Source organism: Gorilla gorilla, chromosome 1 (genome assembly GCF_029281585.2).
Source record: "Gorilla gorilla gorilla isolate KB3781 chromosome 1, NHGRI_mGorGor1-v2.1_pri, whole genome shotgun sequence".
In the NCBI taxonomy this organism is placed as follows: domain Eukaryota; kingdom Metazoa; phylum Chordata; class Mammalia; order Primates; family Hominidae; genus Gorilla; species Gorilla gorilla.
In genome coordinates this window covers 88,623,791-88,646,067 of record NC_073224.2, presented here as the reverse complement: position 1 = coordinate 88,646,067, position 22,277 = coordinate 88,623,791, and the positions used below count along the sequence as shown (strand labels likewise).

General features: G+C 44.8%; 1 protein-coding gene across 8 annotated transcripts in view; it reads right to left on the bottom strand.

Moving 5' to 3' along the window:
- The window catches only part of GPR161 (G protein-coupled receptor 161), a 59,706-nt gene extending 40,077 nt beyond the window's left edge, over positions 1 to 19,629 (bottom strand). For 2 of the 8 annotated variants that reach the window (XM_063711236.1, XM_004027852.5), the window contains exon 1: positions 18,221 to 18,571. Coding sequence is in view for 2 of the 8 variants with exons in the window: in XM_004027852.5 (XP_004027901.1) it covers positions 18,221 to 18,360 (140 nt within the window). In the remaining 6 variants the exon portion in view is untranslated. Of the gene's footprint in view, positions 1 to 16,869; positions 17,001 to 18,220; positions 18,572 to 18,702; positions 18,842 to 19,123 lie in introns of those variants that run through there. The other 6 variants (XM_063711229.1, XM_063711238.1, XM_063693165.1 and 3 more) reach the window with 6 other exon arrangements.
- Positions 19,630 to 22,277: the final 2,648 nt, after the last annotated feature.

The window sequence follows — 22,277 nt, the reverse complement described above, 5'->3', positions numbered from 1 at the left end:
ATATCAAGTCACAGATAACCCTGGATTTGGCAGTGATTTCTTATAGTTGACACCAAAGGCACAAGCAACAGAAAACAAAATAGACAAAATGGACTTCATGAAAATTTTAAAATTTTGTGAATCCAAAGACTATCAACAGAGTAAAAAGACGACAACCCACAGATTGGGTGAAAATATTCGCAAATTATATATCTGATAAAGGATAAATATCCAGAACATACAGAGGACTCCTAAAACTCAACAAGAAAAACACAAACAATCCAATTCAAAAACAAGCAAAGAGTTACATTAGGTGAAGCAACTCAGACACAGAATGACAAACACCACATAAGTGGGCACTAAATAATGTATACACAGGGACATAGAGTATAGAAGTGATGTAGAGTGGTAGACAATGGAGACTCACAAGGGTGAGGGTTAGGAAGGGGAGTGGATGAGGAGAAACAACTTAATGGGTACAATGTACGTTACTCCAGTGATGGATACGCTAAAAGCCCTGACTTCACCACTGTGCAATATATTCATGTAACAAAACTGCACTTGTACCCCTTAAATCTATACACATAAAAAAAATTTCTACTTGAGAGGCTGAGGCAGGAGAATCGCTTGAACCCAGGAGGTGGCGGCTGCAGTGAGCCGAGATCGTGCCATTGCACTCCATCCTGAGCAACAAGAATGAAACTCTGTCTCAAAAACAAAAAAAAAAGTGTTAATAAAAGTTTTTAAATAGACAAAGGACTTGAATAGACATTTTTCCAAAGAAGACGAGCAAATGGCCAATAAACACATGAAAAGATGCTCAACATTACTAATGATTTAGGTAAATGCAAATCAAAACCACAGTGAGATATCCTGGATGGCTACTATCAAAAAGAAAAGAACAGAAAAAAAGCAAATGGTGAGGACGCAAAGAAATTGCAACCCTTTTACGCTGTTGGCAGGGACGTAAAATGGTACAGCCACTGTGGAGAATAGTATGGCAGTTCCTCAAAAAATTAAACACAGAATTACCATATGATCCAGCAATTCTATTTCTGTGTATATACCAAAAAGAACTGAAAGCAAGGTCTCAAAGAGATATTTGCACACCAATATTCATAGCAGCATTATTCACCATAGCTAAAATGTAGAAGCAACCCAAATCTCCATCAAGGGCTGAATGGATAAGCAAACTGTAGTGTGTGTGTATATATATATATATATATATATATATATATATATATATATATATACACACACATATATACATACATACATACATACATATTATTCAGCCTTAGAAAAGGAAGGAAATTCTGACATTTGCTGTAATATGGATGAAGCTTGGGGACATATGCTAAGTAAAATATGCCAGTCACAAAAAGAGAACTATTTTATGATTCTACTTCCATGAGGTACCTACAGTAGTCAAAATCAGAAAGACAAAGTAGAATGGTGGTTGCCAGGAGCTGGATGGAGGGCAGAATGGGGAGTTATAGTTTAATGGGAATAGGGTTTCTACAAGCTAGAGACTTCTGCAGATGGATGGTGGTGATGGCTGCACAACAATATGAATGTACTTAATACCACTCAACTGTGCACTTAAAAATGGTTAAGATGGTAATATTTCTTGGCTCTGTGTCCCCACCCAAATCTTATCTCAAATTGTAATCCCCACATGTCAAGGGAGGGACGTGCTGGGAGGTGATCAGATCATGGGGGTGGTTTCCCCATGCTGTTCTCATGATAGTGAGGGAGTTCTCACATTGTTTCAGTGGGTGCACGCCCCAAGCCATGGCAGCTTCCACGTAGTGTTGGGCCTGCAGGTACACAGAAGACAAGAGATGAGCATTGGGAACCTCTACCTAGATGTCAGAGGATGTATGGAAATGCCTGAATGTCCAGGCAGAAGTCTGCTGCAGGGGCAGAGCCCTCATGAAGAAACTCTCCCAGAGCAGTGCAGAAGGGAAATGTGGGGTTGGAGCCCCCACACACTAGGGGCACTGCCTAGTGAAGATGCGTGAAGAGGACCACCGTCCTCCAGACCCCAGAAAGATAGATCCACTGACAACTTGCACCATGCACCTGGAAAAGCCGCAGGCACTCAACACCAGCCCATGAAAGCAGCCACAGAGGCTGTACCCTGAAGAGCCACAGAGGTGGAGCTGCCCAAGGCTATGGGAGCCCACCCCTTGCATCAGCATGCCCTGGATGTGAGACATAGAGTCAAAGGAGATTTTGGAGCTTTAAGATTTAATGACTGCCCAGCTGGGTTTCAGACTTGCATGGGGTCTGTGGTCCCTTTGTTTTGGCCAATTTCTCCCATTTGGAATGGGAACATTTACCCAATGCCTGTACCCCCATTGTATTTTGGAAGTAACTAACTTGCTTTTGATTTTACAGGCTCATAGGCAGAAGGGACTTGCCTTGTCTTACGTGAGACTTTGGACTTGGACTTTTTGGTTAATGCTGGAATAAGTTAAGACCATGGGGGACTGTTGGGAAGGGATAATTGGTTTTGAAATGTGAAAAGGACATTAGATTTGGGAGGGGCCGGGGGAAGAATGATATGGTTTGGCTCTGTGTCCCCACCCAAATCTCATCTCGAATCGTAATCCCCACATGTCGAGAGAGGGACCTGGTGGGAGGCGATTGGATCATGGAGGCGATTTCCCTCATGCTGTTCTTGTGATAGTGGGGGAGTTCTCAGGAGATCTGATGGTTTTAAAAGTGGCAGTTTCCCCTAAGTGCTCACTCTCTCCTGCTGCCTTGTGAAGAAGGTATTCGCTTCTACTTTGCCTTCTGCCATAATTATAAGTTTCCTGAAGACTCCCCAGCATGCAGAACTGTGATTCAATTAAACCTCTTTCCTTTATAAATTACCCAGTCTCAGGTATTTCTTTATAGCAGTGTGAAAATGAACTAATACAGATAGTAAACTTTATGTTATGTGTATTTTACCATAATTTAAAAATTTTGGAAAAAAAACATATCTAGGCATCTTCTGTTTAACTTCTCTGTCCAAAGGGATTGGATGAAGGAAGCCAGCTATTTCCACAGCTTCTCACCCATTGTTAGAGATGAGAAGATCCTTAGAAAACATCTAGTCTAACCTCCTACTGTAGCAGATGAGGAAACTAAGACTTTGTCTGGCATTAATTATTGCTCTCAAGGGACTAATACAGCAGTGACTTCCAAGGCTGAACCCACTAAATAAAACCATTAATCATGCCGCACCCACCCCAGCAAGTGGAACAACTCCCCAGGTGACATGGTAAAACAGAATTCTACTTTTTGTGAATCAACCCCCTCTGCAGTTTTTGTTGCGGCATGTAGGAAAATGTGAAGCACATAATCCTAAGCAAAGCTGGGCTCTCAACCATAGACTGTTGGTGAATTTTTTAAAAGGGCAACTGGCCTCTCTCCCAGTTCTCCATCTCCTATATTAAAAGCTGTCTTCACCCCTTCATGTTTCCCAGTCAGCACAGACAGTGGAGGTCCATGTCAGCCTCCTAGAAAATCCACAAGCAACTAGCAGGACTCATGATGGAGACAGCTCACTCAGGGGAGAGTCTCAGGCCCCAAGAGTTAAGTGCTTCAGGAATAGAGAAGAAAAAACAGCTGGGGGGCCACACAGCTTTCTGTGACAGCTTTAGCAACCTGAAGATTGAGCAAGTCCTCATAGAAATCACTATTTCAGCTGCACATTAGGTAGGGATTTTTCCTCTGGCAGCCCGCCGGCTGCCCCAGCCTCAACCACGTCATTCCCTCCGTGGGAGAGGGCAGAAATTCCAGCCCTTCCAGAGCAGGCTTGAGGAAGCCTCCACAGACACTGGCTCATGGCCATCCTGCCTGGAACTGGGCTCCCAGCAAATCCCTAAGGTGAAGCTGGGTCACAAAAGATCAGAACTACCCAAGGCTGTTCCAAGTCTGTTTGGCGCTGCTGCCAGAAGTGGCTGTGGTGCTTCAATAGGCAACTGTGCCAGGAGCCCATGCTCAGATGGAGAGAAGCCAGTGCCACTCCCTGGAGCTCCAGACTCCGACCTCCGACCAAAATCTCCACCTGCATGTCACAGGCATTGCAAGACTGTGTCCAAAACCAGATTTTGAGTCTTTCACCTCTCAAGCTGCTCTTCCTGTGTTCCTCCTCATTCCACGCGTGCCATCCCATCCTTCCAGTTGTGCAGGCCCTAGACTACGGAGTCACTCCTGGCTCCTCATTCTCTTATGTCCTGGACTTAGTCCATTAGCAAATCTATTGGCTCTAGGTTTGAAAAGTATCCAGAATTCACCTATGTCTTACTATTCTCTGCTACCACCACTCTGGTCCAGGCTACATTATATCTTCTCTGGATTACTAAAATAGTTTCCCACGAATCTACCTGCTTCCACCCTTCCCCTTTTCTCAAAACAGCAACCACAGTGAGCCTGTTAAAACAGACATCAAAACAAGTCACGGCTTCCCTCAAAACCGTAAAAAGATTCCCATGTCACACAGAGCAAGCCCGAAGTTGTTACCTCGACCTGCAGCTCCCTCCAGGGCCTGGCTCTCCATTACCGCTCCAATCTCTTAATAAAAATTACCTTTGATTCTTTCTACTCCAACGCACTAGCCTCCTCACTATTTCTGAAACCCATCAAGCATGCTTCCAGCTCAGGGGCTTTGCACTTGCTGTTTCGTATGCCCAGAATGCCCTTTCCCTTAAATCACCTTTTCAGCAGAGCCTTCCCCAGCCATACTATGTAACACTTCATACCCCCTCCAACACTTCCTGGCCCCATCCCCTTCTTTACTTTTTGTCCTTAGCACATGTGTGTGTTCTTATTTATCTTGTTAATGTCTTACTCTTTCACAAGACTGTAGGTTCCATGAGGGCAAGGAAATTTTGGTCTGTAAATTTTCCAATCAGCACCTAGAAAAGTGTCTGGCACATTGTAGATGTTCAATAATTGTGATGAATAAATATAGGAACAATGGGACACTAGACACCTTGACACACTACGCATTTCTTGTTTACTCTGCAGAAGAGTAGCAGACACTATTCATTATCCAGCCAACATCCATTCTCCTCTTCTATCAAAAGAACCCTGATTTCACGTGGGGTACCAAATGTGCCTACAAAAATATATGGGCTTGGTCCAGGAATGGTGACTCATGCCTATAATCCCAACACTTTGGGAGGCCAAGGCAGGAAAATTGCTTGATCTCAGGAGTTCAAGAGCAGCCTGGGAAACCTAGCAAGATCTTGTATCTACTAAAAACCAAAGAAAGAAATAAAGAATTAGTCAGGCATGGTAATGCACACCTGTAGTCCCAGTTAATCAGGAGGTTGAGGGAAGAGGATGGCTTGAGCCCAGAAGGTCAGGGTTGCAGTGATCTATGATTGTACCACTACACCCCAGCCTGGGCAACAGAGCAAGACCCTGTCTCAAAAAATTATATGTATGTATCTGTCTATCTATCGATCTATCTATCTATCTATCTATCTATCTATCTATGCACATACATACACACACACACACACACACACACACACACACTTGTTTGCATGGAAGCTGGAGTGGCCATTAGACCCAGTCTGCAAAGTGGTGGAAAGCTATCCATTCTCCAATACAAAGGGACAGACTCAGCTGTGGCTTTTACCCTTCTCCTTTCCCTTTCTCCTGACTGGAACTCAAAGTCAATGCTTGAAGGTGAACGTGAAGAGCCATTTTTTGACCATGTAGCTGGAAGTCCCATGCAATAGAAAGCAGAAAATCCCTAAGGTGAAGCTGGGTCACAAAAGATCAGAACTGCCCAAGGCTGTTCCAAGTCTGTTTGACGCTGAAGCAGCCCAAGCTACCTAATGAACTGTGAAGCCACTACACCCAGCCCCAGCTAGTCAACCCCTTTTTGGTTAAGTCCTGTAGCAGAGTTGCCTTCGCATGTTGTAAAAAGCAATCCTAACTTGACACACAGGTTGAAAGTGAGAAGAGAGGAGCTGAGGAAGGCAAACTGTGCTGTGATGAATATGATGATGCAGTCAGCTCAGCTGCTGGTAAGGATTGGTGCCACCATGTCTTCATCTGCCCATCTATCTCCTTCTCCCATCCACCCTGTCCCATTCTCCTCAACCCTCAGGGCAAACACTGCTGCAACCCTAATTTGTATCCCTTTTCCCATGATAACTGCAAATAAAATCAAACGTTCTCATCATTGGAAGGAGAGGGTGTCCGGTTACAATTTCCCTTTCAAAAATGCACTAACACTCAAGCTAATCCTCAGGAAAATGCTCCATTCTAGATAGCTGAGTTTTCTGAATTGGTCGAGTTTTATTAATTCCACCTTAAACTACCCAAACTCTTTAAGGCTTTAAGCAAAATTCATGAAAATCTATCACACATTTTTCTGTATTTTAAAATAAGGTATACAAAACATAATTTTCATAATAATTTGAGGTCATTAAATGCCAAGATACGTGGAATTTTGACTTGGGAAAAACCTTAGAGAGCAATTCTAATGGGAGCATTTTCTTTTGAAACCTCAGAGAAGGTTGTTAGCTTGCCCACAGTCACTCAGCTAGTGGGTTATCACAGTGAGCCATTATTATATGATCCAAAACACAGTGATTCCCTTAAGACTGGTAAAGGTCATTTATATGGTTTGGATATTTGTTCCCTCTAAATCCCATGTTGAAATGTGATCTCCAGTGTCAAAGGTGTGGCCTAGAGGTGTTTGGGTCATGGGGGCAGGCTTGGTGCCATCCCCATAGTAATAAGTTCTTGCTCTATGAGCTCATGCAAAGTGTGGTACTCCTCCCATTGCTCTCCCTCTCCCTCTCCCTCTCATGCTGTGTGGCATGCCTGATCCTCCTTTTGCCATGGGAGCCCTCACCAGAAGCAGATGCTGGCGCCATGACTCTTGTCCAGTCTGCAGAACCATGAGCCAAATAAACTTCTTTTCTTATAAATTACCCAGCCTCATGTATTCCTGTATAGCAACACAAAATGGACTAATAACCAGAATGTTCTCTTCTTACATCAAATGTGTATTGCACATTCTCTGTCTCCTTTTTATACTTTCTCTGTAATTTCTTTCAACTTTCAGCTGCCCCCTTTTCCCTATAAAAGTATACTTATCTACAGTTTCCCTTGTCAAGAGTATTAGAGGTCTGCATAAAGTAAAAGCTAATACTGTCCTGAGGGAGGGCTTCAGTGCAAAGTTCTCTGAGTACAGACTCTGTCAGACACAAGTCATTTCCTCCTGTGCCTTTGAGGAGTGCTGATTTGTTCCAGGAAGCAAAGACCCTTGAAATAGTCTAGGTCCCAGAATAGGATTTAATATGTTTTAAGCTGTAGGAGGGAAACTGCTGAATTTAAACAAAAATTTAAACAAGAATGTTGAGTCCTGTTGGATTTTATACCATCAGAAAGGCCAATATATAAGTGCAGACAAATACGTTTTATACTGAAAGACTTTCATTAGAATCTTTCAAAAGGCCAACTCCAGAAAATATGAATTTTTTTGAAGAGACCGTAGGTGTCAGTGCAGAAGATATTTGCACAGGCCTGCATAACATGTACAGTATCTTGACTATCTTGCTTCCCCCAATCTTTTTTTTTTTTTTTTTTTTTTTTTGAGACAGTCTCACCCTGTCGTCCAGGCTGGAGTACAATGGTGTGATCTCAGCTCACTGCAATCTCCACCTCCTGGGTTCAAATGATTCTCCTGCCTCAGCCTCCTGAGTAGCCAGGACTACAGGCACCCGGCCACCAGGCCCAGCTAATTTTTGTATTTTTAGTAGAGATGGGGTTTCACCGTGTTAGCCAGGCTGGTCTCAAACTCCTGACCTCATGATCTGCCCACCTCAGCCTCCCAAAGTGCTGGGATTACAGGCGTGAGCCACCGCGCCCAGCCCTATTTTTATTTCCCCTATAAACTCTACTATGACACATCCTCTAAGTCAGGCATTCCCAAACCGTGGGTGGCAGCTACTGTGAAGGGTCTCCCAACCAAATATACCCCCAGCTGTCTGAAGACCAAATAAATGAGGTTACACACATATGTAAACTATTATTCTGAAAACGTCTATAGATGCTATTGTGGTCAATAGAATTCAAATTCCTTGTTTATGTTGTCATTCACTCACAGCAGCTTTCTGTAACTGAGCATTTTCTCCAGCTGAAGTGACACTATACGGCAGGAGAGGATGCATGCAGCCTGGGAGAGCTCAGAGGTTACCACCATAAGCCATTCCCTACGCTGGCCACTCACCTCCTTGTTGCCACTTATTTGAACACCATCTATCTCTAGACCACCTTAAGAACTCTGAAGAGGCCTTTCCAGAAAATGCTACCTCTACAATGACCCTTACCATCTCCTCTGGTCTAGGGTTTGCCTTTTATATTTTAGTTGTCCTTTCAGACATTCATGTCTTCTCATAATACAAGTATTGTTTTGTTTTGTTTTTTTGAGACAGGGTCTCACTCTGTCACAGCCTGGAGTGCAGTGGCGTGATCACAGCTCACTGTAGCCTCGAACTCTTGGACTCAGGTGACCTTCCCACCTCAGCCTCCCAAGTAGGTGAAACTACAGGTGTGTGCCACCACACCTAGCTAATTTTTGTATTGTTTTTGTAAAGAGGGGGTTTTGCTATGTTACCCAGGCTGGTCTCAAACTCCTGGACTCAAGCAATCCGCCCACCATGGCTGCTCAAACTGATGGGATTACAGATATGAGTCACCACACCCGGCCATAATACAAGTTTTTATTTTAGGTGAGGATGTTTTCCCTTCCAGAAAGCTTATGAATGCTTCCTCAGTTTCCCCTTTGAATTCCCAACAGCACTCTGCATGTGGAGAAAACAAATATTTTATATTTCCCCTACACTAATATCCACTTAAACCTGATATCAAATAGAAAGAACATGGGCCTTGGAATCTTTACCAAACCCAGGTCTGAATTCCCTGTGACTCTGTGTGTGTCTCTTAACCTCTCTGAGACTCGATTTCTCCTAAGACAAAAAAGAGAGTAGATATACTCTACTTTATACCACTGCCAAGAGGAATCTATGAGGTAATGAGGGTAAAAGTGCGAGCAAAAAGGTTGTCAGAAGATAAACTCGAGGAATGTTTACAAAAATTACTTAAGACATGAAAAGAAAACTCAATTCTTTTTTTCCCTTTCAAAATTTTAATTCAAGCTGGCCAGGCACAGTGGCTCACACCTGTAATCCCAGCACTTTGGGAGGCTGAGGCAGGTGGACTGCCTAAGGTCAGGAGATCAAGACTAGCCTGACCAACATGGTGAAACCCTGTCTCTATTAAAAATATAAAAATTAGCCAGGCATGATGGTGGGCACCTGTAATCCCAGCTACTCTGGAGGCTGAGGCAGGAGAATACTTGAACCCAGGAGGTGGGCATTGCAGTGAGCCAAGATGGCACCACTGCACTCCAGATTGGGTGATGCAGTGAGACTCCATCTCATTAAAAAAAAAAAAAATTTTAGTTAAAGACAGAGAGGTTTCATTCAACTACTATATTAGTCTGTTTTTATGCTGCTGATAAAAACATACCCAAGATTGGGAAGAAAAAGGTTTAATGGACTTACAGTTCCACATGGCTGGGAGGCAAGGAGGAGCAAGTCACATCTTACATGGATGGCAGCAGGCAAAAATTCCCATTTTTAAAACCATCAGATCTCATGAGACTCGTGCACTATGAGAACAGCACAAGAAAGACCCGCCCGCTCCTATAATTCAATCACCTCCCACTGGGTTCCTCCCATGACACATGGGAATTGTGGGAGTTATAATTCAAGATGAGATTTGGCTGGGAACACAGCCAGAGCATATCAACTACTTGTTGATACGGAAGAGATGAAATGGAAGACAGAAAAGATGCATTGCAAGAGAATGTAAAGTGGAAGTGTCTTTGACTCCATAAGGGGCTCAGGGCCTCAAGATTTGAAGCCCCACTATAGGAAGATGCCCCCTCCCAGAACTGAGCTGCTTCAGCTACCACACAGATGCTCAGGCTGAGGGTTGTGGGCACCCAGGTAAGCAGCTGACTGAGAAATATGAAATTTTAATTTACCTCCACCTGTAACTGTGTGGCTGATATTCCATGCTTCCTTTGGCTCAAAACCCCTTCCCTGAAATTGCATATATTTTCTTTTTAAGCAGAAGAGCTGAAATGATATCAGTGAAAAGAATGAGGTTAGCTGGGGAGGGTCTGAAAATATCCAAGCAGTAGACACTAGATAATAATCAAACCCACTCCCTACCTCACTATCCTACATCACTGATTCTCAATCCCCATTCTCCAGATCCCGCACCTCTGGAAATGCCTGGAGACATTTTTGGTTGTCACACTTGGGGGATGCTATTGGCACCTAAGGCTGGGGATGTTGCTAAACATTTTACAATACACAAGATAGCCCCCAACAACAGAGAATTATCCGGTCAAAAACGTCAGTAGTGCCGAGGTTGAGAAAACCTGCTCTACACAAACAATTTGGGTTCGTTCTTCTCATTCTGTTTTTTACCGTATGTACTTAATAAACAGATCAAGAAAAATAAAACAAGCCCTTCCATAACATACACATGCTCTGAGAAGACAAGAGATGGAAGCTGTGCTGAGAACAAGACTGAGATGATTACTTCTATCACAAGATAAACAATAATGACTACATGAATTAGTTTTTACCCTTAATTATTTTTTATTTATTATCCTCATCAAGCCAGGCAAACTAAGCCCATATTGCTAAAACTATATTATTTTTAAATAGCTGAAAGGAGTACATTTTTTTCTGATGGCCATATGTGAGACGGATGCCTCAGGCACAGGGCTGTCCCCTCCCTCCCTCACCATGATAGCCATACTGCCACTGGTTTCTGGACACTCCTATATTCTTGTTTTCCCATTCCTCACTGAGCTACACAAAATACATTTATTGAAGAGCTGCTCTGTGCCCAGCTCAACTCTACAGCTGGGGCATAGCCCTGAACAAGACATGTTCAAATCTCTCCTATCCTGAAGCTTACATTTTGGAGGTGGGGATACAGACAGTAAACAAATAAATTTAAAAAATAGGAAACAATTCTGGGTAGTAGGTACTGTAAAGAAAGATCAAACAGGGTAAGCAGAGAGGGAATGGGTGTCTGGGTCAGGGGTGGGTCATCAGGGAAGGCTCTCCAAGGACATGACATTTGAGCAGAGACCAGAAAATGATGCGAGGGAACCTCAGGCAGGCCAGAGAAGAGCTCTTGCAAAGCCCTGAGGCTGAAATGAGCTCGGCGTGTTTAAGGATTAGCAAGAAGGCTGGAGAGGAGTGAGGAAGAGAACAGCAGACTTTGGAGACAGTCGGGGGCCAGATTACAAAAAGCATTGCAGGCCTGGAGAAAGAGTGTGGACTGGATTCTACATGTGAGAGGAAGCCACTGGAGAGACATGACTGACTTACGCTTTCAAGAGGTCACTGTGCCTGCTGCTGGGTGAAGGGGGGACTGCAAGGGGCAAGCATGGAGGCAGGGACCCCAGTTAGGAGGCCACGGCTATGGCCCAAGTAGAGACAAAGGCTTGGACCAGGGTCATGGTAACAGAAGTGTTAAGAAATGTTTAGATTCACTCATCTCCTTAAAGACGCCAACATTTTGGAGCTAAAAGAGGCCTTCAAAGTAATTCATTCTAGTCTATCATTTTACAGATGACAAAATGAAAGCCCAAGGGGCTGAAATGAGTTACCCATAGTCATAGACCTAATTACTGACAAAGCACAAATTTCCTGACTGCCATCACTATACCTCTGCCCTTACCTGGCCAACCCAGGGCTGGGGTGGGCAATGCAGAAGACAGGTAGGCACAGGAACCCTCTAGAGGGTAGTCCTAGCCAAACTCAAAATAAATGACTCTCTTTGCTTTGGGCAAGGTCACCCTAACATCCTAGCCAAACCCAATGGGCCCTTATTGAGCTCTCTGCAGCATCTGACACTTGACTCCTTTCACTTTTTTGAGACTCCCTCTTCCCTTGTCTTCCCTGAGCTCCTCTCTCCTGTCTCTCCATCCTTTAGTTCCTTACCAGTCTTGCTTACCTGCTAATCATCCTACCCTGTAAGCGCTGCAGTTTTCCAAGACGCCCTCTGGGGCACTATTTCTTCCTTTCTCATCTACAGAGGAAATTAACTGTCGGCCTCCTCGATATCCCTTACCCTTGTCCAGCAGTTGCTCCTCTGGAGACCCACCCTTTTCACACACCGCATCCATGTGGCTTCACGGATGTGGACACATGACCTATGCCTCGCCAATCAGCATCTTCGAACTTCCTCTGATGTAACAACAGTGCTGCTGAAACAGCTGGGAGAAGGACAGTTCCCCTTTCACATTGGATTTGAACCTGCAGCTTTCCCCCTTGCCAGAGCTGCTGGGGATCACCACACAGAACCTTAGCATGAAGAAAGGTCAAAACCAGTGAGAAAATGGGTCCTGATAAAAACCACTTGAACCCTGAACCCACATCAGAAGCCAAATACACTCAAGCATTTTAATGACATGAGCCAATAGCTTTCCTTTTTGCTTAAGTGGATTTGAATGGATATTCTACCACTTGCAAAAGAAAGACTCCTATCTGATACCTCTTCTCTCTATATGTTCCCTCTCTATGCCCACTTAAACACTGATGACTCCAAAATCTCCATGTATAGCCTAGAAACTCTTTGGTGCTCCAGATTCATATCCACCCACCTTGTAGATGTTGTCTCCCATATGTCACATTCAGGCACCTCAGATAGAACATGTACAAAATGGAATTCACATCTCTGCTGCTACCATCCCACTATGCTATTCCTCATGTTTTTCTCTACCATAGATAAAACATCACCACCCACCCAATCTCTCAGGAGAGAAGCCTAGGACATCCTAGGCCACTCCTTAAGGGAATCCTGATGGGGTTTAGGCCCTGACTACACTTTCTGACTGTGTCACCATGGGTGTATTAATGAACATGTCTGAGCCGTGGATTTCCATACTGACTCTCTAGGATTGAATGAGATAGTGTGTGTAAAGCAATTGGTTCCATTTCCTATCACAGACATCCAATGCATCACTAGTTCTCAGTCAAAACTTCATCCTCACTGCCACTACCCCAGCTCAGAGCCTCACCATCTTTTCCCTGGACTACTAACAGGCATTTCTCTCTTCTTCTTATTTCCGATCTCACCCCTACCCTTACCCCCCACACCAATCTCTCCTCCCAACTATTGCCAGACTGATTGTCCCCTACACAGCCAGACCATTTCATGCTATTCCCTGCCACCTGCAGAATTTATTCATTTGCAAATACCCTCTACCTCGACCATCCCAAATTGCTCACAGTTCTCCAAACACTCACTGTTGTTCTCAATTCTGTGGCTCTGTACACTGTTATCACTGCCCATAATGCTGTCTCTTCCTCCTCACCCACCTGGAGAAGAGCTCATCCTTAAGACTTGGTTAAAAAAAGAAAAAAAAAAGTTACTATAAAAGTCAAAGAAAATATAGATTGGTTAAAGTGACAAGGAGGGAAAATAAATAAAGGAAAAGCAGAAATTTAAAATATTTTTAAATGGAGAAAAGCAAAGAAAGAATGGAGAGAAAAGAGAAAATTTAGGAAAATTTACTCTTGAAGTAGGAGGGGACTTCCTAAGCAAGACAGAAAACTTGAAAACATAGAAAAATGATAGAGATTTCACTTCATAAAAATTAAATACTTCTAGACAATCAAAGGTACAATAAGCAAAGTTGGGGAAGAAGACATAAAGATATTTGATTTATTAACAAGAAAAGGATTAAAGACCAGAATTTAAAAAGAGCCTCACAAATTGATGAAATTACAAACAACTCAGTTAAAAAAAATTGGCAAAGAATTTGATGGAGGAATTAGAGGAAGTGTAAGCAATCAATTTAGAGTAAACTTGGAAGAATACATCAGCATTTAAAATGCACATAACTGGCCAGCCGCGGTGACTCAAGCCTGTAATTCCAGCATTTTGGGAGGCCGAGGTGGGCAAATCCCCTGAGGTCAGGAGTTTGAGACCAGCCTCGCCAATATGGTGAAACCCCTTCTCTACTAAAAATACAAAAATTAGCCAGGTGTGGTGGCACACGCCTGTAACCCCAGCTACGTGGGAGGCTGAGGCAGGAGAATCACTTGAATCCAGGAGGTGGATGTTGCAGTGAGCCGAGATCATGCCAGTGCACTCCAGCCTGGCCGACAGAACAAGACTCTGTCTCATAAAAATAAAATGCCCATAACTGATATGAAATGGTCTCCAAGCCGGGCGCTGTGGCTCACGCCTGTAATCCCAGCACTTTGGGAGGCCGAGGCGGGTAGATCACGAGGTCAGGAGATTGAGACCATCCTGGCTAACACGGTGAAACCCCGTCTCTACTAAAAATACAAAAAAATTAGCCGGGCGTGGTGGCAGGTGCCTTTAGTCCCAGCTCCTCAGGAGGCTGAGGCAGGAGAATAGCGTGAACCCAGAAGATGGAGCTTGCAGTGAGCTGAGATCGCGCCACTGCTCTCTAGCCTGGGTGACTGAGCGAGACTCCGTCCCAATAAAAAAAAAAAAAAAAAAAAAAAAAAAGAAATGGTCTCCAAGATCTAGATTAAACTTTTTTAATGCCCTATGTAGAACAGAGCATATAATATGCTATCATATTTATTTCTGAAAGAGAGAAAACAGAAGGCACATTTTTAGGTTTGTTTTTGTTGTTGTTTGTTGGTTGGTTTTTTAAGATGGAGTTTCGCTCTTGTTGCCCAGGATGGAGTGCAATGGCACAGTCTCGGCTCACTGCAACCTCCGCCTCCTGGTTTCAAGCGATTCTCCAGCCTCAGCCTTCCAAGTAGCTGGGATTACAGGTGCCCACCACCATGCCCAGCTAATTTTTGTATTTTTAGTAGAGACGGGGTTTCACCATGTTGGTCAGGCTGGTCTCGAACTCCTGACCTCAGATGATCTGCCTGCCTCGGCCTCCCAAAATACTGGGATTACAGGCGTGAGCCACTGCGCCCAGCCCAGAAGGTACATTTTATTTGCTTGTAGGGGCATGGACTATTTCTGAAAGAATGCACAAAAACTGGTAAAATTAGTTATACCCAAAAAAGGAAAAAGAGGGCTAGGAAAGAGGAGTGGGAGGGAGATGTTGCCTTTTATAACTTTTGAATGCTATACCTTTCCAATTCACTACTTATTCTCAAACAAATAACCTTAAATAAATACAGTAAATAATTCAGTCTCTTTTTCTACACAATCTTCCAGACCTCAATAAACAAAGATAATTCTGTTTAAATAACCACTTAAAATGTACATTTCCTTTGACCCACAGATCCCACGTCCAGGAACAATTTTTACCCAGAAATATTGTACATGTACACAGATAAAGATACACAGAAAATCTAGATTAAATTGGAAGCCAATCTATGAGTCCATCAAGAGGGGAATGTTTAAATAATTTATAGGGAACCGATACTATGAAATACTATGTTATTATTAAAAAGAATGAAGTACAATGTATCTGTTATTGTTATTGAATGACTTCTAAGTCATATTGTTAAATCAGAAAAGTAAACCACAGAGCATTATTATATGACCCGATTTATGTTTTTCTTTTTTTAACAGACAGGATCTTACTATGTTGTCCATGCTGGACTTGAACTCTTAGGCTCAAGCGATCCTCCCACCTCAGCCTATCAAGTAACTGGGACTACAGTTGTGTGCCACCATGCCCAGCTTCATTTATGTATTTTTTCAAGTATATTCAATATATTCAGGTTGGTCCTAAAGTGAGAAATGTAGATAATACTATTTTATCATGTTTTATATAATATCAATAAACTATATATTCACCTATGTTTCCAGGCTTGGTGACCATATTGAGCACACTGAAAAAGACCTAAAAAGACAGACATTTACAGTGGTTATCTCAAAGGTGGGGAGAAGGAGTAGAGAAGAGGTGGAGGGGAATTTAATTTATTTTCCTATATGTTACTGTGTTTTAAAATATTTACAGCTCTTAGTTTTGAAAAATTACTATATTCCATGAATGCTTTAAATTATTTACCTAAGGTCACAAGTTTATAACGGGCAGGGCTGGGAGGTAGGCTGTCTGACTTCAGATAGTGCTCTTAACACAGTGTTCTCTCACCCATTGCTTGAGTATAAAACAAACACAAACTAAAATAAAATTGAAATATACCTCCTCATGTTTTACCCCTGGCCAACTGCAAATTCCTTCCTTTATGCTCCAGCACTCCCTGAACATATTTGCCATGAATGCTGTCCTCTCCCCTGCTGAGCACATAAAATGTGCAAGGAAATAGATTAAAACTAGTTGTAAGCCTTTTCTCTTGGTGTAGAAACAGAGTCATAGACGAGTACTGGGTGAATGAATGAAGTATGGAGTCATAAAGTCAATCCCTCCTCCAAACTCCAGGTAGCACTGATAGCTATCTCAAGTTCTGTTGATGTTTTTTGTTCTTATGGAAAAACAGCAAGAAGACACCATTTCTCCCCTGCTGTCATGCTTTACTGCATCTCAGAATGACAGTGCTTCCCAAGGTCTCACACAGAAGACGCAAGCAGCCTGCACACATAATTTGGTTAAACTGCATGCACATTAAAAAAAATGTTTTGAATCAGTTGCTATCTTTAAAAATATATGAAGCTTGTTTTCTGTAAAAATTTACAGCTTCCCCCAAAACTAAGATCAGGCAACCATGTGCTGGAGCCCTACCGCACCTGCAGCTGCCCCCTTACTGGAGACAGGCTTAGCAGCACACAGCTCCCACCCAGCCCTCCTGTCCACCCGCCTCCTACACTCAGGCTTCCTGACTGGTCCCGGCTGGCAGTGGAGTTTACACCACAGAACTGTACCTCCTCTTGCTGACATTTAGGTCAGTTCCAGTTCAGCCCATTCTGTCTTCCTCGGAACCCAAACAGAGAGCTCGCAGCCCTCTGACCACACAGTGCTCCTTCACCTCTCAGAGGACGCACAGTGCACCAGGCTGCAACACAAAGAGAACGGTTCGGATATCGTTGCGGCCTTGGATTAGTCCCAAAATGTCAAGCGGGCATCTTAATGAGGGGTCTCTATTCTTGATGTTACGGCGGTGGAGCTACAGGGCAGGGAGAAGCCCTGAGTTAAAGGACCCACCTGTGTGCCATCAGGAAACCACGTGAAAAGCACTACCAAGGCAAAAGATCTGAGTTCAATCTGGGCTGCTTACCTAGCTGGGCAAGAATGCTTCATCTCTCCTGAGCCTCAGTTTCCTCACCTATCAAATGGGCTAGTAGAGCTTCACAAGGTTGTTGTGTGAATGAAAAAGTGTACATGAAAGTGCTTGTAAGCACCTGACAAGTATAAAATAAGACGGGTGTGGAGGAGGACCGGAAGAGAGGTGCTCTGGAAGAAGTAACAGAAATAGGTGCCATGCATTCCAGTTACAGTTGAAGAGCCTCTGTCTCTGTGACCTGAGGTCCCTCCCACCTCCTCTTTCTGCCCTGAGGGCCTGAAAAATGCCTCTCTTCACTTGCTCCCAGTGGCTGCAGTAAAATAGATTATAAGGGAAAACCGCCTATTCCCCGAAGCAGTAGCTCTCCAGAACTCATCTGGAGGTCCAGGTCACTAGGGGAGAAGAAGCCAGGCTGAATCCACGCCTGGCTCCACGGAGGAGCCACAAGGATGGCCATCTTCCCCCAGCCCCTAGCACGCTGAGACAGGCTCACCTGAGGTTATCAGTGTCTCCATTGGACAATCAAGGAACTGAGGTTCTTTCCCTCCAAAACCACACACCTCCTCACGGCTTCACCGGGAGGAGGATCAAATGACCTGCTCTATGAAAGCACTTTGCAAAAGGGATGAAAGTACAATAACAAGCAAAAATAGCCTCCAAGATGTGATATAAAGCGATGCCAATGCGCAGCTGTGTGGTTACTGGTGAGCAGACCTCCGGGAAGCACAGGAGACACCCCACTTATCCAACAGACGTTCTCATCCCATATGCCTTTGTCCAAAGGTTGCACGGGGGTTAAGCTTGGCCCAGAAGGCGCCGAGGGCTGGTCGAGTTCTCCCCTTTCCAAGAACCAGCCGAATCTCCCTCCCGCAGATCTGAGGGGCAGAGCCGCCCATCCGGCGGCGCCGGGCCACTTCTGGGCGCGCCACCCGCCGCCCGCCCAGGCTCGGGGAGACAGCGCCCTGAGTCCCGGCTGGGAGAAGGTTGCTCACCTGGTCCTCACGGATTCCAGCCGAGGGGCGTGACCGCTTCTCCCCACACCCTTTGCCCTGAGCGGGACGTGGAGTCTCTTGGCCCCAGGGGGCGCGGCCCGCATCGGCAGAGTCCCGGGCACGCACCTACGCCCTCCCATCCAGCGGACTGTTTAGGGGCTTCGGGCGGCGCCGGAGAAACGGGGCGGGCTGCACCCAGCAGAATGGGGTGGGCCTCTCAGAAGCCCCAGGCCGCAGGGGAGGGGCGCGCCCCGAACATCTTCCCACAAAGAGCTCCAGCTCTCCAAAGCAAGGCGCAGTGCGGGCGGAGGACAGCCCTGACCTCCGAGAGGGGCGCGGGGAGAAAGGGAGCGCCGTGGGGGCGGGGACCCTTCCCGGCCCGCGCCCTGAGCCCTGAGCCTCGCACAATGAGTTTAGCCTGGCTCCATCTCGACCGCCCTCTCCGCCCGGGCCCGCGCCCGCGCCCCACGCCGGGTGCTCACCGAGGAGCGGCCGCCACGGCAGCTCAGGCCCCGGCCCAGCCGCCTCCCCTCCTCGGCCACCGCCGCCGCCGCTTCCTTCCTCCCCGCCGCGCTCCGGGACTGGAGGTTTCGGGTTTCAGCCCGCCGAGCCCCGCTTCGCTCCTCCCGCGGGCCAGCCACCAGCACGCGGACCCGGGCGGGCGCAGGCCAAGTAACTTTGCGGCGCCCGCGCCCCGCCTCCCCCACGCCCGGCCGGGCCCCTCCGGCCCCCGGAGCCCCGAGCCGCCTCCCCACGCCCCGCACCGCCCCGCCCCGCCCAGCTCCCGGCGCCCCTCCCCACCCGCGCCCCTTCCTTCGCGTCCGTCCGCCCGCCCTCCCGGCTGCTTCTTTCCCATTTCTTCCCACGAACAGCCTCGGCTGCTGCTCTTTGTCTCGCCCTTACCCTCTCGGCTCGCCCCACTTTTCTCCTGAAAACCTTTGTGGTGCCTAACTCAGGCCTTCCCTGTTCCCGTTCCTCCGCCCCAGTTCCAGCCGCTGGGACGTCGCCTTTTCCATGTCTCTCTCCATCACACAGACACTTTCAGATTCTTCCCGCAGGCTCCGCACAGTCCCATTCTCCTCCTCCAGTCCCGCCGTGGACGATCCTGGTATCGCCTTTGCTGCTCACCTTTCATTCATCCAGCCGACGGGCACGAGCATCCATCTGCCTTCTGCCAGGCTCTGTCCCGGGCTCTGTTAATACCACAGTGAATCCGCCCCGAAGCCAGCCCCGGGGAGTGGGGAGTGGACGTAAACAGGTCTTCACACTGCTGCCCTGCACTCCCTCGGAACCAAAAGGCCAGGGAGCAGTCATCACAAAACAAAGAGCGGGCGCTGTCAGCTCGGGGGACGGAACAGTTCCTTCTCAGAATGTTTGTTTTCCCTTCCTCACTCCCCACTTTGCCTGCCTGTCTCCAGCCTCCTACGTTTTCTATGCAGCAGTCTTAATAAGGGGATGAAAAGTTGAAGCACAGAGTAGAACTGCTAAAAAGGGAAAGAAGGAAGGACAAACAGGGCAGCGAAATAATCAGGTAAGAAGTTATAAAGCCCAGTTCACCAAACTCCAGAAAAAAAAAAAAAAAAACCCTGATGCTGTGCTTAGAGCAGGATTCACATTCCTCTGAAATCCATCTGCTTTAATAAATACATTAATTATTCCCTTGTCTACAGATTGACACTGTGGGAGATGCTTCCTTAATATTATTGGGCCACTGAGGCACCATTTAGAACAGTAATTTACTGTCTGGCACCTGCCAAACACCCACATTGCTCTGGGGACAAATGGGATAATGGGGAGAAAAAAGTAAATGGGTGCCTTAATATTCCTATGGGATAAATGCTTTATTTGGTCAAAAACTGGAAGCTGACGCTCCACTTAAGAGTCTAGGTCACCCGGCAAGCCAGACACTTGAAGGAGCTTAAAGCTTTCTGTTCTTAATAGTATTTTAGACACTTATTTTGAAATCCCTGATATTTATTTAATTTACACTGACTCAGATGTCGGCTAAGCTCTATGAGCCTGAGGGAGTGAGTTAACCTTCCTCTCAGCTTATTCATATATAAAACGGGGATACTCATACCTTCCTATCTGTCGAGTTGAAAAGGTTAAATGAGGTCATGTAAGTAAATCATCCAGTGACATAGAATCTGAGAACTAAACCCTTTTGAAAATTGGTATTCACAAAATGTCTGAAAATATATGCCACAGACTGGCATGGAGAGAATGAGAATAAAAAATAAACAGTTACGGCTGTTTTGGCTCCATACCCATCCATGATGCGAAAGATGTCCTTCATACTGAGCAACCTTTTCCCATACTTACTCTATTTCATTTTGAACTCTTCAACAGAAAACACTTTTTTTCTCCTGCTGCTCATTATCAAATGCATTATTTATCACAAAGATTTTTCTTTTTTCTGAGCTCATAAGCTCAGAACTTACTGTGCATTCAGGGATAGAAATTGCTGCCAACAAATGCATTTTCAATTGCTCTCTTAAGATTTTTTTTCCCTTCTGGAGCTAATATTGAGCTATGAGCAGAATTCAGTCAGATGCAGAGAAAACAGACAAATTGTTATTAAAGTAATTATTTCACTGTATATCATTGTATAGGTGACAATTGTGAAAAACGTGACTGATTTTGTGCAAGAATGTATATTTTTTTAGAAAAAGAGAAAGATACACACTAATTATCCTTTCCCAAATTAGTTTAATAAACCATTCTGTTTTAGAGACATCCACAAAGACTTATAAACTAAGATAATGAGAGGCCTTGTCCAACTGAACCTCACATGTGTGTTGAATAATTTATATATAAAACATATTTTATGTAAAATATCATTTCAGTCTAGCAGTCCACATAAAACTGGTGAAAGCAAAATTGTGAAATATGCTATTTGTTCCACATGGAATGTTATTTCCTCCACTCTTTACAGGCCAAGCCCTTCCTGCCCTTCACATCTCACCTTAAATGTCACTTCCTTAGAGAAGTCTTCCCTGATGGGATCTTGCTATGTTGCCCAGGCTTGTCTTTAACTCCTGGGCTCAAGCTATCCTCTCACCTTGGCCTCCCAAAGTGCTGGAATTAAAGATGTGAGCCACTGCACTCAGCCCCTGACCAATCTAAAAGAAATTCTCTAATCTATGTACTCTTTCATAGCTCTGTTGTTTTTCTACATAAAATGTGTCCAAATTTATAAAATATGCATCAATTTTTCTATTTATTTGTTTACAGTATGTCTCCACTGATAGAATGGTAAAACCATTTGACCTCAGATGGAAACTTCCCTGAAACTGATGCGCCACTGGACTGATCAGAAACAAGAGCCAATCAATATACATATATTTTTATTGAATCAGTATGGGTTTATTTCTGTTACTTGGAACAGAAAGCATCTCACTCAGTGATTCTTAATACGACATTTTGAAAGGCATTTTGGGTTTGTCACAATGATTAGAGGACACCCCAGGCATTTATTGGGTGCGGCCCAGGATACCAGACATCTTGCAGTACATGAAATAGTCCTACACAAAAAGAACAGTTCCTTTCACACGTGACAGTAAAAACTGTCTATACTTTTCTAAGTCTGAAACCAAACTATTTTACATATATGCATGAGGGGTTTTTTTGCATGGTTTTGTTGTACAGCAATTTGTCTAGGAATGCAAGTACTATGTAAATTGAAGGAAGATTGCACCTTGATTTACTCAAACCTCACCAAGAGTTGTTCAGTATTTTGGAAATCACCTCACTATTAACAATGCCACTCATGGTATCAGATTTACTAGTACAAGTTAGGTGACTTGGTCTACATTTATATATCTATGTCATACTTGCAGTGATCCTGTCTATAACTTCAAGTGTCTGACCACTTCATGATGTCATCCACTAGGGCCGATATATTGAAATGAGCATTATTGGGCCGGATGCGGTGGCTCACTCCTGTAACCCAAGCACTTTGGGAGGCCAAGGCGGGTGGATCACTTGAGGTCAGGAGTTCGAGACCAGCCTGGCCAACATGGCAAAACCGTGCCTCTACTAAAAATACAAACATTAG